This window comes from Mastigoproctus giganteus, chromosome 3, assembly GCF_048544385.1.
Source record: "Mastigoproctus giganteus isolate SK-2022 chromosome 3, ASM4854438v1, whole genome shotgun sequence".
NCBI classification, from domain to species: Eukaryota; Metazoa; Arthropoda; class Arachnida; order Uropygi; family Thelyphonidae; genus Mastigoproctus; species Mastigoproctus giganteus.
In genome coordinates, this window is record NC_143577.1 from 229,055,801 (window position 1) to 229,070,969 (window position 15,169).

Below are 15,169 nucleotides of genomic sequence, written 5' to 3' on the forward strand. Positions count from 1 at the left end.
AAAGAATAAAGTTTGCTATATCACTGTTGAATAAGAAAAATTACAAAATATTCTAGAATTTTAATTGTAATGCTATTCAAATATGAAAGAAAGCTTTTTGTGATTGGTGAGGCTACTATTCTTCGTCATATTTCTTAAACCTTTCACAAATATGCACATAAATATTTTTTTTCTCCATGTGTGGTCTCACAGTTGCATGAATGCACACATGTGGTCCATAACATCAGGACCATACTTTCAGAATCAATTCGAGACTTGAAAACAATGAGAATGTTTATATGAGCATGTGTCTTGATTCTCAATGCTTATTAGCATTAACATAAGCATAACGCAAGAAAGCAAACTTATGCAGAATCAGCCAAAAAAAACAAAAAAAAACCATCTCTCATTTCACCCCTCCATTCATTCCAAATACTTGTCCAGCTCAGTCTTAAATTTATTAAGGCTATCAACTTCCACAAGCTGTAGCTCCTTATGGAGCTACAGCTGTGAATTTTAAAAAATTAACTATTGAATTTTCAATGGTAAAATAATAAATGAGAACAAGCAGATATATAGCAGAATGTTTATTCATAACCAAGCACATTTTTTTATTATTATTATTCTTTAAGGTGCATTAGCATATATCCATAATGCACCTACTATCTTCAATATGTCTATCCATCTGAATGTAATAACTGCTTCCAGTGAATGGGTTTCCACAAAATTTTATATTTTAGGCTTTTTAAAAATATTTGTCAAGCAACCCAAATTTAATTAAAATCAAACCAATTCAAAGCTATCAGTTTATTATTTTTCTGTCTATCCATTCACATGTAATAACTCTACTTTCAATAGATGTATTTTCATGAAATTTTATATTTCACCCTTTTAGAATTTGTCAAGCCTTCCTGAATTTCACTGAAACCACATTAATTTAAATCTGGCAATTTATTTTTTTTAAACATAAGACAGACTATCCATATACCATATATTGTAGCAGAAGCACTGGATGTGGTTTCTTGGTTGGAGGAATGAATGGACAATGTGGCAGATGCATCGAAATTAAATATTCTCAGTTCACATATAAAAGCCATTGCTTTTTGCTTCTTTTTTTTCCCTGTTATAAATTATGAATCATTATTAGTTGCTGATTGCACCTGAAATGCTGTGTACATTAGATTGGGTAAACTAAATGCTCACGGCATGCTTACTCCTGCTCGGATGACATACACATAACTAACATTAATCCTAGAAGCCTTGAATGCATATATACCATTAAAAAAATACTCCATGAGGACGATTCCAAGTTGGATGAATAACAAAGTTGCGAGATCACTTCAGCAGAAAAAGATGGCATGAAAAAGGCATGTGTATACCATGTATGCATGAAAGATGCTTTATGTGAAAACATCTTTTGAGCATCTAATCATATACTACAGTATATTAGCAAGGATAAAAATCAGTTCAGGTGGGGTCTGGTATGGGTAATGAATTTGAAAAACAAATTAGGGGCTCACATCGGGTTGGGCCAGCCAGGGTTAAGCTGGGAAAGCTTTTATTTTTGCATATTACTACCCGCTACTTACTCTACCAAATCAAGATTAGTGACTGAGTTAGCATCATTAAGAAAGTGACTTCATTTCCATCTCTTAATATGAACCATGTAATGTTTTATTCTCATGCCTGCTACTTACTGTACCGAATCAACGTTAGTGACTGAGTTAGCATAATTAGCACCATTTAGGAAGAGATGTCATTTCTGTAAGAAAATTTTGTTACCAATTGGTTTTGTTTCAGTCCGAAAATGTAGTAGGTGCAGCCAAAGATGTTTTCACATCAAAAAGTACTGAAGCCTATAACAGCTACAAATTGATCTGTAATAGTGCCACAGAAAAGATCAGGCTGGCAAATCAGATCAGACCCACAATTAATAATATTGAAATTTCACATGATTATTTAATGAAAAAAAAACTTTAGAGCCTAAAGGCAAGTAAGGCTCCTGTGGTTGATGGCATATACCCTATAAGGGAGGCAGCAAGTGAGTGCATTGAACCATTAAGGCTAATTATGAGAACATCATTGGACTCAGGAGAGATTCTGTTGGATTGGAAAATTGTCAATGTATTGCCAATACATAAAGGCAGTTCTAAGAGTGTAGTAGGAAATTACCGACCAGTCAGTCTAACTTCAGTAGTGTGGAAAATCACGGAGGCAATAATCAAGGGTGCAATTCAGGATCATTTAGATAGAAATGGAATTCTGAAGATGCACAGCATGATTTTGTAAAGGGAACATCATGTTTAACAAATCTGGTTAGCTATTTTGAGAGTCACTCATGAGCTGGACTTAGGGAATAATTTCGACATTGTTTATTTAGATTTCAGCAAAAAAACATTTGACTCAGTCCCACATGAGCAGTTACTTTATAAGCTGGAACACATTGGAATCACAGGGAAAATACTTAACTGGATAGCAGGATTACTGGAATAAGTTACATGTGTGGTTGGGGCTGACAGTTGGGAAATTCAAAGGTCAGCTGGATAGTTACCTACGGGAGGAGGGAAATTCATAGGTTGTCTATTTCCTTTTATTTTATTAATTATTCATTTTATTTAATTTTATTATTACTTTACTTTTTTTTTTGGCTGGTGCAGCATGAGCCTTAGACTTCCTTGCACTATATGGCCATTACTAATAGTAATACTAATTTTTTTACTATCGAAACCCCATAGGCATTTTTTAAAATTCAAACAACGATAGCTCTGTAACCATTCAGAATCATACATGTTCACAAAAACTTCTCACTTTGATTTCTGGTCTTCACATTACAGCCACACATTAAGAAACACCCAGTATATAGGTAAGAAGTAGAGAAGTAACACTGCTTGACAAAATTAACAGAACACATAGAAAACATGGTGTAACTTGTGCAGCTTACAACAAAATTTAAATTTACAGAATAACGATGAAATAAGAAGACAGTAAGAAACTTCAGACAGGTATAAGGACATTTATAGAATTACCAAAAAGGTCACATTACAGAAATCGATAAAAGATGCTCAAAAATATGGTCACAATACCTAAGTACAGCAAATGATCCCCTCCAATGGCTAAACAGGCCTGACAGCAGTGAACCATGCTCGATATAAGGGTGCTATATGTTTCTGTGACAACAAATCCCATTCTTCCACCAGTGCAAAAGTTAGCTCACCAAGTGACCGAGGAGTTGGCTGTCACCGTACAATGCAATGCCCAAGAGTATCCCATATATGTTCAATCAGATTTAAGTTTGGTGATTGTACTGGCTCAGTCCAATCAAGATATTCAAGATATTCCTCCACCACTTGAGCTCTAGTGCAGTGGCACTGCCGGGCATGAAAAGATATCTGGGCCATCTGCACTCCCAAAAAGTCACACATAGGGTTCAAGGATCTGTCCTTGGTACCTCTGAACAGTTAGTTACAGTATCCCTACCAAAAACATGAAGAGGGATGCAGCCGTTGATCATTATTCCACCACAGAGGAGAATACTGCCTCCACTGTAATTGTGCCTTTCTCTGATGCTGGGGAGATGGTACCGCATTCCTCATTGTCTGCAGATGAAATAAAGTATAGAATCTATTTGTAGGCTAAAATGGGACTCATCAGAGAACAGAACCATACCCCATTTGTCAGGGCTCCAAGTCATGTTCACAGCACCAGTTTCAACAAGCTCTGACTGGTTTGGGGGTTAATGGGACACAAACAACTGGCCTCCTTGCATAGAGTCCACTTCAATTGAGCCTTCTTAACACAGTCCAGTTGAAAATGTTTTCACCTGTGGCCGCAGCAACCGACAAGAGACAGTTGATAACAGGACATCGTAGAGTTCCATCTTGCTGTTAGAGCTAGACAGCTGTCTCTTCTGGGTGACACAGCCCTCGGGCGACTTTAACCAGTTCTTGTAATGGTTCCTACCTCCCAAAACTGTTTCCACAGTGCCGAAACGACACTGCGTGACACATTAAGCCAGAAGTTCCCAACCTTTCTCGGTTTACGGCACCCTTAGTGTCCCAGTAATTTTTTTAGGGCACCCCTAGGCCAAAAGAAATACCTAACACAGTGGTTTTCGACCTTTTAATATATACCTATATAATAATTTTATTCTTTATATAGGAGGTACTAAAAGATCAATTATAGATCACCACAAAATTAAAAAATACGGTACAATGGATATTGTACTGTACCCTTTACATTGTACCCTTTTATAATGAAATAAATATATAAATTTCAAAATAATAATAACTTTAAGTAACTTAAACCCAAATTACACGGCACCCCAAGATGGTTGTTGCAGCACCTTAGTGTGCTGGGCACCCCGGTTGAAAACCACTGCGTTAAGCCAACGTGCCATCTCTGCCTGGCTTCAAGTCATCCAATGGCCCCCATCTCAAAGAATCATTTAAACAATGATGACTTGCAATCCTAAGTACTTTAGATATGGCTATCCCACTAAGCAAGACAAAAAAAAAAAAAAAAAAACAGGAATGATGTGGTTATTATTTATTATTATGAGCCATATGGTGCAAGGAAGCCTGAGGCTTATGCTGCACCAGCCAAAAAAAAAAAAAAAAATCCCCCGAGTTAGCCTGAGAGAGAGAGTGTGTCAAAAGTAGAAGGGAATCACCAAGAAAGAGAAGAATGATGATATCCAAGCTCAGGACCCTGGGTGTGCCAAGCCGTTGCAACCCTTGTTTTATAGGCATGAATAACTTGCATAACAGGATGCCTATTATATCAAATATTTGCATTCAGCAACGCTATAAACAACAAAAAGTTCATGAAAAACTGTTAATTTTGTATCATATCTATATGTGTGCAGATTGTTTTGCAACTCTACAGGGACATGCTACCATCTACTAACTGCATTTAGAATAATAGTAACAATTCTTATATTTACAATAGTTTCAAAAATCAGCACAAGAGGCTAAAACTTTTCAACAAGATCCAAGACATTATTGGTTTAAACAAGCTGAAATTGAATCAAATAATACATATATAAATAAAGATGTCACTACGTAAAAAAGTTAAAAAGGCAAGCTTTTAATTTTTATGGTTTTTAATTTTTTTTCCCCTTTTTAATATATTGATTATTTCACAATCTCACTCGATTGTTCAGCTATAAAACCAAAATTGTAAAAAAAATTATATTTAAGAACATCTATGTACACATTTTTCCAAACTTCCATATTCCTTGAAAACAGCACCACCCCCTCCAGGTGGCTTATGTATATCTGAAAACTCACTAGAGAAAAGGTTAAACCAGTTCACACCATAAAATAATAGGGCCAATAGTTTAACAATGTACTAAAATCATCATACCACACCTCTGCCAATTCTTGCAAGTTAAATACCGCAGCAATGAATTAGCAATTCAACTGAGACATAACCTGCAAAACAGTAGCCAAGCCAGATTTCACAGTCACCACAGCAACCATATTTTCTGAGCCCTAATGACAGGTATGGTAAGGCCCAACATTTCTTACACTACAAGAGTGCAACTTTAAAACAGGTGCAGGTCAACTATTTTAAAGTGGTTGGCCTGCAAAAGCCCAACCACTTATTGCTAGAAAGTGCTTATTTCAACATTAACAAGGTTTACAGTACATAAGTAAAGTTTTTTATGACTATTTTATAGCATGTATAACTGTTTTCCTTTCAAACAGCATATTTTTATTTTATATTTTTGCACTATTTAATCAATTCTGACATATAAGAGTATAAGTGAAGTTACTTAGTCTTTTAACATGCCTAATAAAACTTCTCATGGTAATGCTAAGAACATTTACATTTTTTAAAACATGTCATGTTTTAAAAAAAAATTTATGAATCAAACTAATCTGAGACCAAATATCAATTTCTATGAATTATGAAAATCTTAAACTGACCAGATATCTGTCCTTATAACTATTTATTTTTCTAAGCCTGATAAAATTCTCACTTCTTTAATTCAGTGCCCTCCTGTAAATATCCAGACATGTCTACTTTGACAGTTGTACAAGGTGTGGCTATTAAATAATGAGACTTTGCAATAAAATAAATAGAATTAAATATCTTACAAGTTATCCCTTTAAAAATAATGTCCTTGGGCTTGTAAACACACTGTTACACTGTTTCATGTTTCTTCCAAGAACAGAAACATTTCTGGAAGTAACCTGTAAGCCCTTTTAATACTTCAGTCATTTTTTCTGAATATCTTCAATGGACTGAAAATGGGTTCCCTTAAGTATACGTAACAATTTAGAGAAGAGAAAAAAAAGTCACAAAGGGCAAGGTCTGGAGTATGTTAACACACAAGGATGCTTTTTGGACAGAAAATAGTGAACAGAGAACAAGTTGTGTGCTGGAGTACTGATGGGGCAGCCAATCATCTTTCCACAATTCAGGTCTCTTTCTTCAAACTTTTTCATCCATCCTTGTCAGATCTGTAGTATGTTTGATTGACAGTCTGCTTTGCTGGGACATACTCAGCCATAATAATTCCTTCAATATCAAAGAAAACAAGAAGCACAGTTTTTGCTTTTGACATTCTTGCTTTTTTTTTGGTCTGGGGGATTGTTTTGTCTTCCCTTGCATTGACTGTCTTTTAGTTCCTCAATTGTACTGGAACAGCCAGCTTTCATGACAAGTAATAACAGTACTCAAATTCTAGATCTTCAATTTTTTTTTTTTTTTTTTTCTTCCCAAAACAAAATTCTAGGATCTTCACAAACTTGGAGTCTTCTCATTCTTTGTCCTTCATTCAACATTTTTGGCACCATCTTGGCATACACTTCTCATGCCTAAATTTTCAGTTAAAATTGGTCTAATTGTTTCTTTGTCCATTTTGAGTTATGATGCAACCATTCTAATGCTTAAATGATGATCACTTCTAATCAGTGTCCTTACTCAGTCCACATTTTCATCAGTTTTCACAAATACTGGATGGCCCTGGTTGTTCATCTTCTTCCTCTCTCTCTCTCTCTCTCTCTTCCCCCCCCCCCTAAAATCTTTTATGCCATTCTTCAAACACGTGAGTTCTTGACAACTCAACTTTCAGTTGGTGTTTTCTTTAATATTGTTAATAATTTGAGGTTGATTTGTTTGAATATTTTGTCTTATTTTAGCATTAGCAAAGGCACATGATGAAAAGAAAGCAAGCTTATATAGCATTAACCAAAAAAACATAAATAAAAAAACCCTTCTCATTTCACCCATCCACTTGCTCCAAATGTTTGTCTAGTTCTGCCTTGAATCTATTTAAGCTATCAACTTCTACAACAGATGGAAGTTTGTTCCAGCAATCAACCATCCGCTGGCTAAAGGCAAACGAACATCCACACATCTATCCCACAACTGTCTTTCCCCAATTTGAATTTATGTCCTCTCGGGCGATTATTCTGAGAAAGAGGAAGAATCCCAGCAGCATTGAGAATGATCAAACCATTCAAGGCATTTTTCAAACCATTTTTCCAACAAATTGCAAAAAATACCAGATAATAAAAGCCTGTCTCACTGCAAAGCAAATGAGCATGTTAGAACATAACTTGAGAGATAACAAGGGAATGATTCATGGACAACTACTGTGCCTTTGTTTCACAGGTGCCACTTGGTATGCTATGGCTGTGAATGCATTCTTGTTATTTAAGAGCTACACTTTATATTGTAACCTCTATCTATCATATATTAATTTTACTGTATTTTAATTTCTAATTTTATTTAATGCAGTTTTTTTAGCATGCATTTTTTTAAATAGTTAACACATTCCAATATTTTATTGTTCTTAGTTGTACTGAACAGCCAACTTTCCTCAAGTAATAACAGCACTCAGAAAGCAATCTTCAATTTTTTTTCAAAACAGAACTCTAGGATCTTCACAAACTTGGAGTCTTCTCATTCTTCCATCTTCATTCGACTTTTTTTTTTCTTTTTTTTTTTAGCATTAGTAGAGGCATATGATGCAAGAAAGCAAGCTTATGCAGCATCGGCCAAAAAAAAAAAAAAAAAAAAAAAAAAAAAAACGCTCCCATTTCACCCCTCCATTCGTTCCAAATGCCTGTCCAGCTTAGCCTTAACACCATGTTGGCGCACACTTTTCTCATGCCTAAATTTTCAGTTAAAATTGTCTAACTGTTTTTCTTTGTCCATACTGAGTTCTGATGCAACTATTCTAATGCTTAAATGATGATCACTTCTAATCAGTGTCCTTAACCAGTCCACATTTTCATCAGTTTTCAAGGATACTGGATGGCCTGATTGTTCATCATCTCTCCCTCCCTCCCCTGAAAATCTTTATCCCTCCAATATTTTATTGCTAATCCGTGGCCAAAGTACCATGACAGGCTATTGTAACATGCAGTGCACACATTATATTTCCTTATATATTACGATAAAGATATGCACTTTCTCTAAGAAGAAATTCCACTAATAACAGCCAATTCTGGTAACAGCAACTTAAGTCAACAGGGCCAACTACAGAAAAAGATCCACAAGATTCATTTCATATGCATGACTGTATAAGACATGAAGTTACATATAGGCCATAGAAAGAAGTGAAAAATGTCATACCACATAGTTAAGATTATTATATGCCACTAATCAAACTACTAATCTTCTATGATCTTAATCAGAACAAAGTGACACCAATTATAACAGGCATTAGTTTTCCAAGTATAATTAGCTATTTTTTGGAAAAAAATACCTGATGCTAAGCTAAAAAATTATGCAAAATAAAATACTTTTAACATGAGAGAAAAGAAAGCAATGAATTCCCAAAAATATGGCTTAACAAAATTTACCACATCTCTTAAAAATAAGTTGCAACATAAACAAAACTGTAAAAATAACACTGACCAATAAGTTGTTTTACTTCAAAGCATACAAATAAGGAAATCAAATACACAGGAATTACCATCTATCCACTTAAAACACTGCTGTGTTGAAATAGGGTTAAACTTCAGTAAGAGACTTACTGAAGTTTAACCCTATTCTTACCCACAGATCTTTGCAATGGCAAATGGTGGCCAGAATGTCACTCCACACCCTGCTTCACACTGATTGGCTGCTAATTCTTAATGTTTAGTATGCATTTTTTTCGCTTTAATCTGTTCCAAATTTAATGGCATAATCTGATGTGACCTTTTTTTTCACTAGTGGAAATGACAACTCCTACTACAAACAAAGGTTAGGTTTACTGGTCTTTCTATCGTATTCCTGCTGGCTCTACTCGCTTGCAGAACAGAATTCACCCTAACTCAAAATTGTGGTGATTAGCAGCCATTCAGCACAAAGCAGTGGGCAGAGCTACATCTGGACAATTTTCTGTCACAAAGATCCACGAGTAAGAGTCTCTTACCGAAGTTTAACCAAATAGAAAGAAACGTATTTTCATAGCAGAGTAGATGTTCCAGCACTCAAAATTTAACTTAAAAATAAATTTATATATATACAGGGTGGCCATAATTAAAGTATTCCTATTCAGAGTTATCTGTAGCTCTAAGTAATAAGCGGAATGCCACCAAAATTAGTAAGTAAACTAATCAAGGCATGGGGAGAAGGATCCCGTGAAAAAAAAATAGTTCCAAAATCTGCCGATATGAGAATAATATGGCACCGTACAAGAGGAAAGATAGGACAAAGTACCAACAAATAAATAACTATGACAAACATTAATGAAATTACAAATTTTTATTTGTGCTCTTTGCAAAAAAAAAAGTAAAAAACCAGAAACTGAATTGCAGTAAAATTTTAAATCCAAACTAAAAAATAAGACACCTAAAAGAGCAGAAAATTTGTATAAATCTGAGTTAATTTAATTTTCACAGCAGTAGAGAGCTATAAAGGCACAACGCGAATATCGCAAGCATATTCTGTAAGTTTACTGTTAACAATGCGTCTCTCTCTCTGCCCGATTGCGCTTTAATTTCGAAGTTCTTCTACATTAAGGATGCAATGCAGCAGCCACTCTGCGTGAATTTAGACGCTGTAAGAACTTGTCAAGGTCCTTTATCAGCTGCAGCAGTTAGGATGATTAACAAATTTGAGGAAACTGGGTCCTTTGTTGTTAAGCCTAGAAGAGGAAGGAAGCCTGTTTCACCTCAGTTAGCAGAGGAAGTCGCAACGGCTATCGTCGACCGATCCATGGATACAGCTGCTGGAACTAGTAGCATTGCACGGGGAGTAGCACGGCAACTGGATGTCCCATATTCCGCTGTGCGGAAAATTATTCAGAAACTAATCCACTATTATCCATACAAGATCAGTCGCCAGCAGCAGCTACAAAGAGATGATCTTGAACAATGAATGGCATTTGCTCTAACATTTTTGGCAGGATGGAAGTGGACAATGCCTGGCCATGGAACATTCTTTGGGGAGATGAGGCCCATTTTTATCTCGATGGGACTGCCAACACTCAAAACTTCAGAATATGGGCTTCAGCAAATCCCATTGCACTCGCCGAAAATCACCGTCTGGTGTGGTGTGACTTCAAATTTCATCCTAGGGCCATACTTTTTCGAGGAATTGCACCCAGCAGGAGCAGCCACCTGTTCCGTTACAGCACAAAGATATCATCACATGCTGAGCAGTTTCATTATTCCTCAACTGCAGCAAAGAGGATGCCTGGATGAGACAATTTTTATGCAAGATGGGGCTCCTCTTCATAGCGCACAACCAGTACAGCAGCTTCTCTGCACCACTTTACTGCAGAAAGAGTCATTAGTCATTTGTTTCCCATTGCACGGCCACCACACTCACCTGACCATGTGATTTTTGGCTGTGGGGTTACCTCAAGGCCACTGTCTATCGAGGAAGTGTCCCTAATCTGGCTGTCTTAAAGGACAACGTAATGCAACATGTGCAGATCATTACTCCAGAGATGTTGCATTCCACAGCAAAGCACACTATGCATTGAATGCAATTTCTGGTCCAGAACAATGGTAATCACGTCGAAAACAAACTCCACCATCAACAACATCATCAACCATTGGGAGTAAACTGTGAGTGAGTTTGGAGCTGTGAAACCATTTCCTCTTGCAGTTTAGTTCACTTTCTTTCTGTTTTTTTGCAAAGGGCACAAATAAATTTGTAATTTCATTAAGGTTTGTCTTAGTTATTTATTTGTTGGTACTTTGTCATGTCTTTCCTCTTTTACAGCACCATATTATCCCCTGTCGGCAGATTTCTGAACTTTTTTTTTTTTTTTTCACGGGATCCTTCTCCCCATGCCTTGAATAGTTTACTTACTAATTTTGGTGGCATCCTGCTTATTACTTAAAGCTACAGAGAACTCTGAGTAGGGATACTTTATGGCCATCCTGTACATAATCACCGTATTTCATCCAGAGTGCACACACTGGATGAAATACCACTGTTTCTCTTGTAAACTCATTGCCTGGTATTGTTAGAGTACAGAACACAATACAACTTTACAATCATCAACACTATGGTTTTCATGCCTTTCTGAGAGAATATGGCAAAGAGATCTGCAAAATGTGGATATCTGGAGTAGCCCCCCCCACTCCAGAAATCCATATATTGCAATTCTCTTTGCAGTGTTCTTTTAGAAAGCAGCTGGTAAGGAAGTGCTTGGCTAACTGTTTACAGCAGTTCTTGTCTTGTTTGAAATTTTTTTTTTTTTGTTTACTAGACAAGACATTCATCACTAACCACGATCACTTAACAGAGCTTGACCATACTTCTGCTGCTGATTTCGGCCCACATCATTCATTAAAAAAACTCTTACTACTGTTCTTTCTGAAACACCAGCTAATTCAATTATTTCTGGGATGTCCTTTAAACCTGCAAAATGCATCACTCCAATTTTTGTGCACAAAATCTGGCCCCCACATGCTTCTTCAGTCACAGCTGGTATATCTGTAAATAAAGGAGTTAACCTTGTACTCTAATTTCAATGCTATAAGCATACAAGCATAGAGGGAGGATACATTGCCCTAAATATCAAATGTATAATTTTTTTTTTGTTTGGTATCCTTATGTATTAACTAAAATTCACCAATGATAAATCACCAACAATGAAAAGAGCTGAAGTTCCATACTGAATGAAGGATCGTTGGCTTGAACATCAGCAGGGAATCTAATTATATTAGAGGATGCAAGTGAAGATTGTCTTTTATTTGAATTTTATTTTTAAACAAATTTCATTAAACGTTCACAACATTCATTTAAAGGATATCTCCACTCCAATAACCCCGGGAACATATCCCTCGAAAATACTGAGAGTAGGTTCCAATTCTCTATCCATTCACTGGATAGAGCAGTTTCTCTGTTCCAGTCACATTTTATGTGGCAATAGGGAATGTTAAAGCTTCTTTACTATGTTCAATGGCATTACAAGATTTGCAAATCAGTCACTTTTTTCATAGTGGCAAACACTTATAAAACAAACTTGTCCTATTTGCATTTAGCTGTTAGGACCTCAACCTTTTAAAGAATAAGATAAATTTTTGTGCCATTTAATAAATACCTACACCTCATTATTAACCTTTGAACTTTCTCCACAAATGTTTCAAAAAAAAAAAAAAAATTAGTTTTCTTGGAAATTTACTAGCCACTCACTACAGCATTAAATCCTTCATAAATTAAGAACTTGAGCAAATTATTCAGCCTCTTCATAAATAAATGTCCTGCTTGAACAAAAGTTTTCATCAGCAATGAAAAGACATTTCAACACCCACTGGTCTATCTGGATAAGTTGCACTTCTTGTAAGAACAAATGTGAAGTGTACAAGAAAAAGGCTTTAAAGATTAGTAAAATTCCATTTTGGGAAATCTGGTGATAATGGGTGGAGAGATGCATTACCCCTACCACTGTACACAGTCTTCCTTTAACTGCAGTGATTCTTGAGAATAAAGCTAACAGTCATTTATTCTTTCCACTAAATAGAACAGCTTCTTGCACAGAATCTATGATTCAGCTTTGTTATGCCTTTTTATGGTGTTTAATTTAAAATTCTTTTAAATAATTAGGAATAATTTTTCATTCCATCATTTAATTTCTTGGCTTCATATGATATGGGTTTTTTTTTTTTTTTTTTTTTCACTCAGCTATCTTGCTATTCATCCTGCAAATGCAACCTTCAAAAAAATACAGCCTATATAATGGGACAAATTAAAGTACCACAGGTACAAGGAAACTGCCTTTATCCGTCCATCATCTATCGCCTCTTCAGAATGGGTAGGTGGATATATCAGTTGTAAAAGGAAACAGATGCTTCTACCCCCAAACTAAATGACTTCTATTATAAGCAAACTAAACAATTAACTTTTCATAATCCACAGAAAATCACAACAAAAACAAAAATATCATTTAGAGAAAACTGATATGTAGGGAGGATAAGATTTCACTTCTAAATTCAGAAAAAATAAATAAAATAAAGAAAACCAATGCATGTCACATGCTGCACAAGTGATAGAGTTCCTTGGTAGCCTGCTGAATATTACTGGAAACAGCAGTATTTAGCAATAAGAAAATTTTAATGGCTAAAAGAAATCTATCATATACATCACACACAAGAAAGTTTAACTTAGGTTTCAGTGATGCTGCAGATCTTTCTCCACTCTGATTTGGATCGGCGTTAAAGTTTCTCTTAAATTATATACACTGAAAAGTTATTTTTGCTATTAATACTTGCTTAAATGATGCAATTTAGAAACCATATAAGGGGGAGGAACCCCATTTCTAAAAATATATTAATATGCATAAACTACCTTTAAATTGGCAGTTTTAGACACAAGCTGCATAAATTATAACAAACATCTAAAATATCAACAATTAAGCTTGCACGGTAAGTGCGAGCTTTTTACCCTCCCTCCTCTCCGAAATAAAATGCCATTTTCTTTGCTAAATGTTTTTTTTTTTTTTTTTTTTTTAATTTAGAGCATTTATTACAAAAATGTAAGCATAACACTTTTCACGAAAACATTAAGAATACAATAAAATATTTGATAATTTTAAACTACGAGTTAGGGTTCCTTTTTTTTTTTTTTTTTTTTTCTCCCCCTCTCAGAGATGGATGACAAGCGGATTGACAACATATGACTGCGAGAGGTTACACCCTTCTTTATTTTATTCAGGTTTACCCTGACTGTATGGAACAGACCGGTAATTAACGAAATCTAAAATTAGGTACTTGGGAAATAAAAATTCGCATTAAAGTTTAAAGTTTCAATAAATTCACAATATTTCTATTTCCATTTAAGCCTAAATAGGCTTAGGACATATCAAAAGGAACCTCCAAATATAATTCTAGCGGCCTAAAATAATGATGACTCCTAAAATCCCACTATACCTTCAGGCCTGTGCCCAAAACCACGGCATCGTATTCTTCATCCATAGTTTATAAAATAATGAAATAAACTAAATAATAGCAAGCAAATTTTACTTAATTCTTATATACAGTACTAATAATGCGGCTACACAAAAATCCACGAAGCCAATCAACCACACCGCCCGCGGCAGGATGACTGCTAGTGCCACAGCACACCATCACTAAGGTCCTTCAATAATGAAACTCCTTGATATTATTGCTCCTTAACAAATAGTCCCATATGTTTATTAAAAATATAATTGAATTTTTTGGGGTAAGATAAGCTATTGGTAATGAAACCGTATGCGAGCAATAAGCTTGTTTTACAATTGATTTGAATTAACTTATGTTGAGTATATAAAAAAATTATATAATTCAATTAAAGTTGCAACTGGTAATTCCTCCTAGGCGGCAGTACTATCGTGAGAAACCACTGTCACGGTAGAAGAAACTAAAGTACGATGAATTTAATAAATTTTTATTTTCGCATTAATTAAAAATGACTATTGGTTAAAGTCTAGAAGAAAATATTTAAAAAAAAATGAAAACGTCTGTGCTTTTCCTTTATAAATATATTTGCTATTAATGTAGAAATAGCTTTTTTACATGAAACTCTAATTTAAAGTATATTTAAATGAAAAAAGAAAAGAAAATCATAATTATGGGTGTAAATGCTCGAATTGGTTCATATCCCTGTTAAACATTATATCGATTTACGTGACGCCAAAACGACTGTTTCCTGCAGTCTATGTTAGAACTGGATCTTTGCATGAATGTCTCGTCAGTATTTACCATAGACTACTACAGTACACGCTGCGGTACAAAATCAAGATGGCGGTAAC

General features: G+C 35.2%; 1 protein-coding gene across 1 annotated transcript in view; it reads right to left on the reverse strand.

The window, feature by feature from the left end:
• Positions 1-14,483, reverse strand: part of Gdi (GDP dissociation inhibitor) — a 143,500-nt gene extending 129,017 nt beyond the window's left edge. The window contains exon 1 of the mRNA XM_090369680.1: positions 14,310-14,483. Within this exon, the coding sequence (XP_090225806.1) occupies positions 14,310-14,354 (45 nt within the window). The 5' untranslated portion in view covers positions 14,355-14,483. The remainder of the gene's footprint in view (positions 1-14,309) is intronic.
• Between the last annotated feature and the right edge of the window lie 686 nt (positions 14,484-15,169).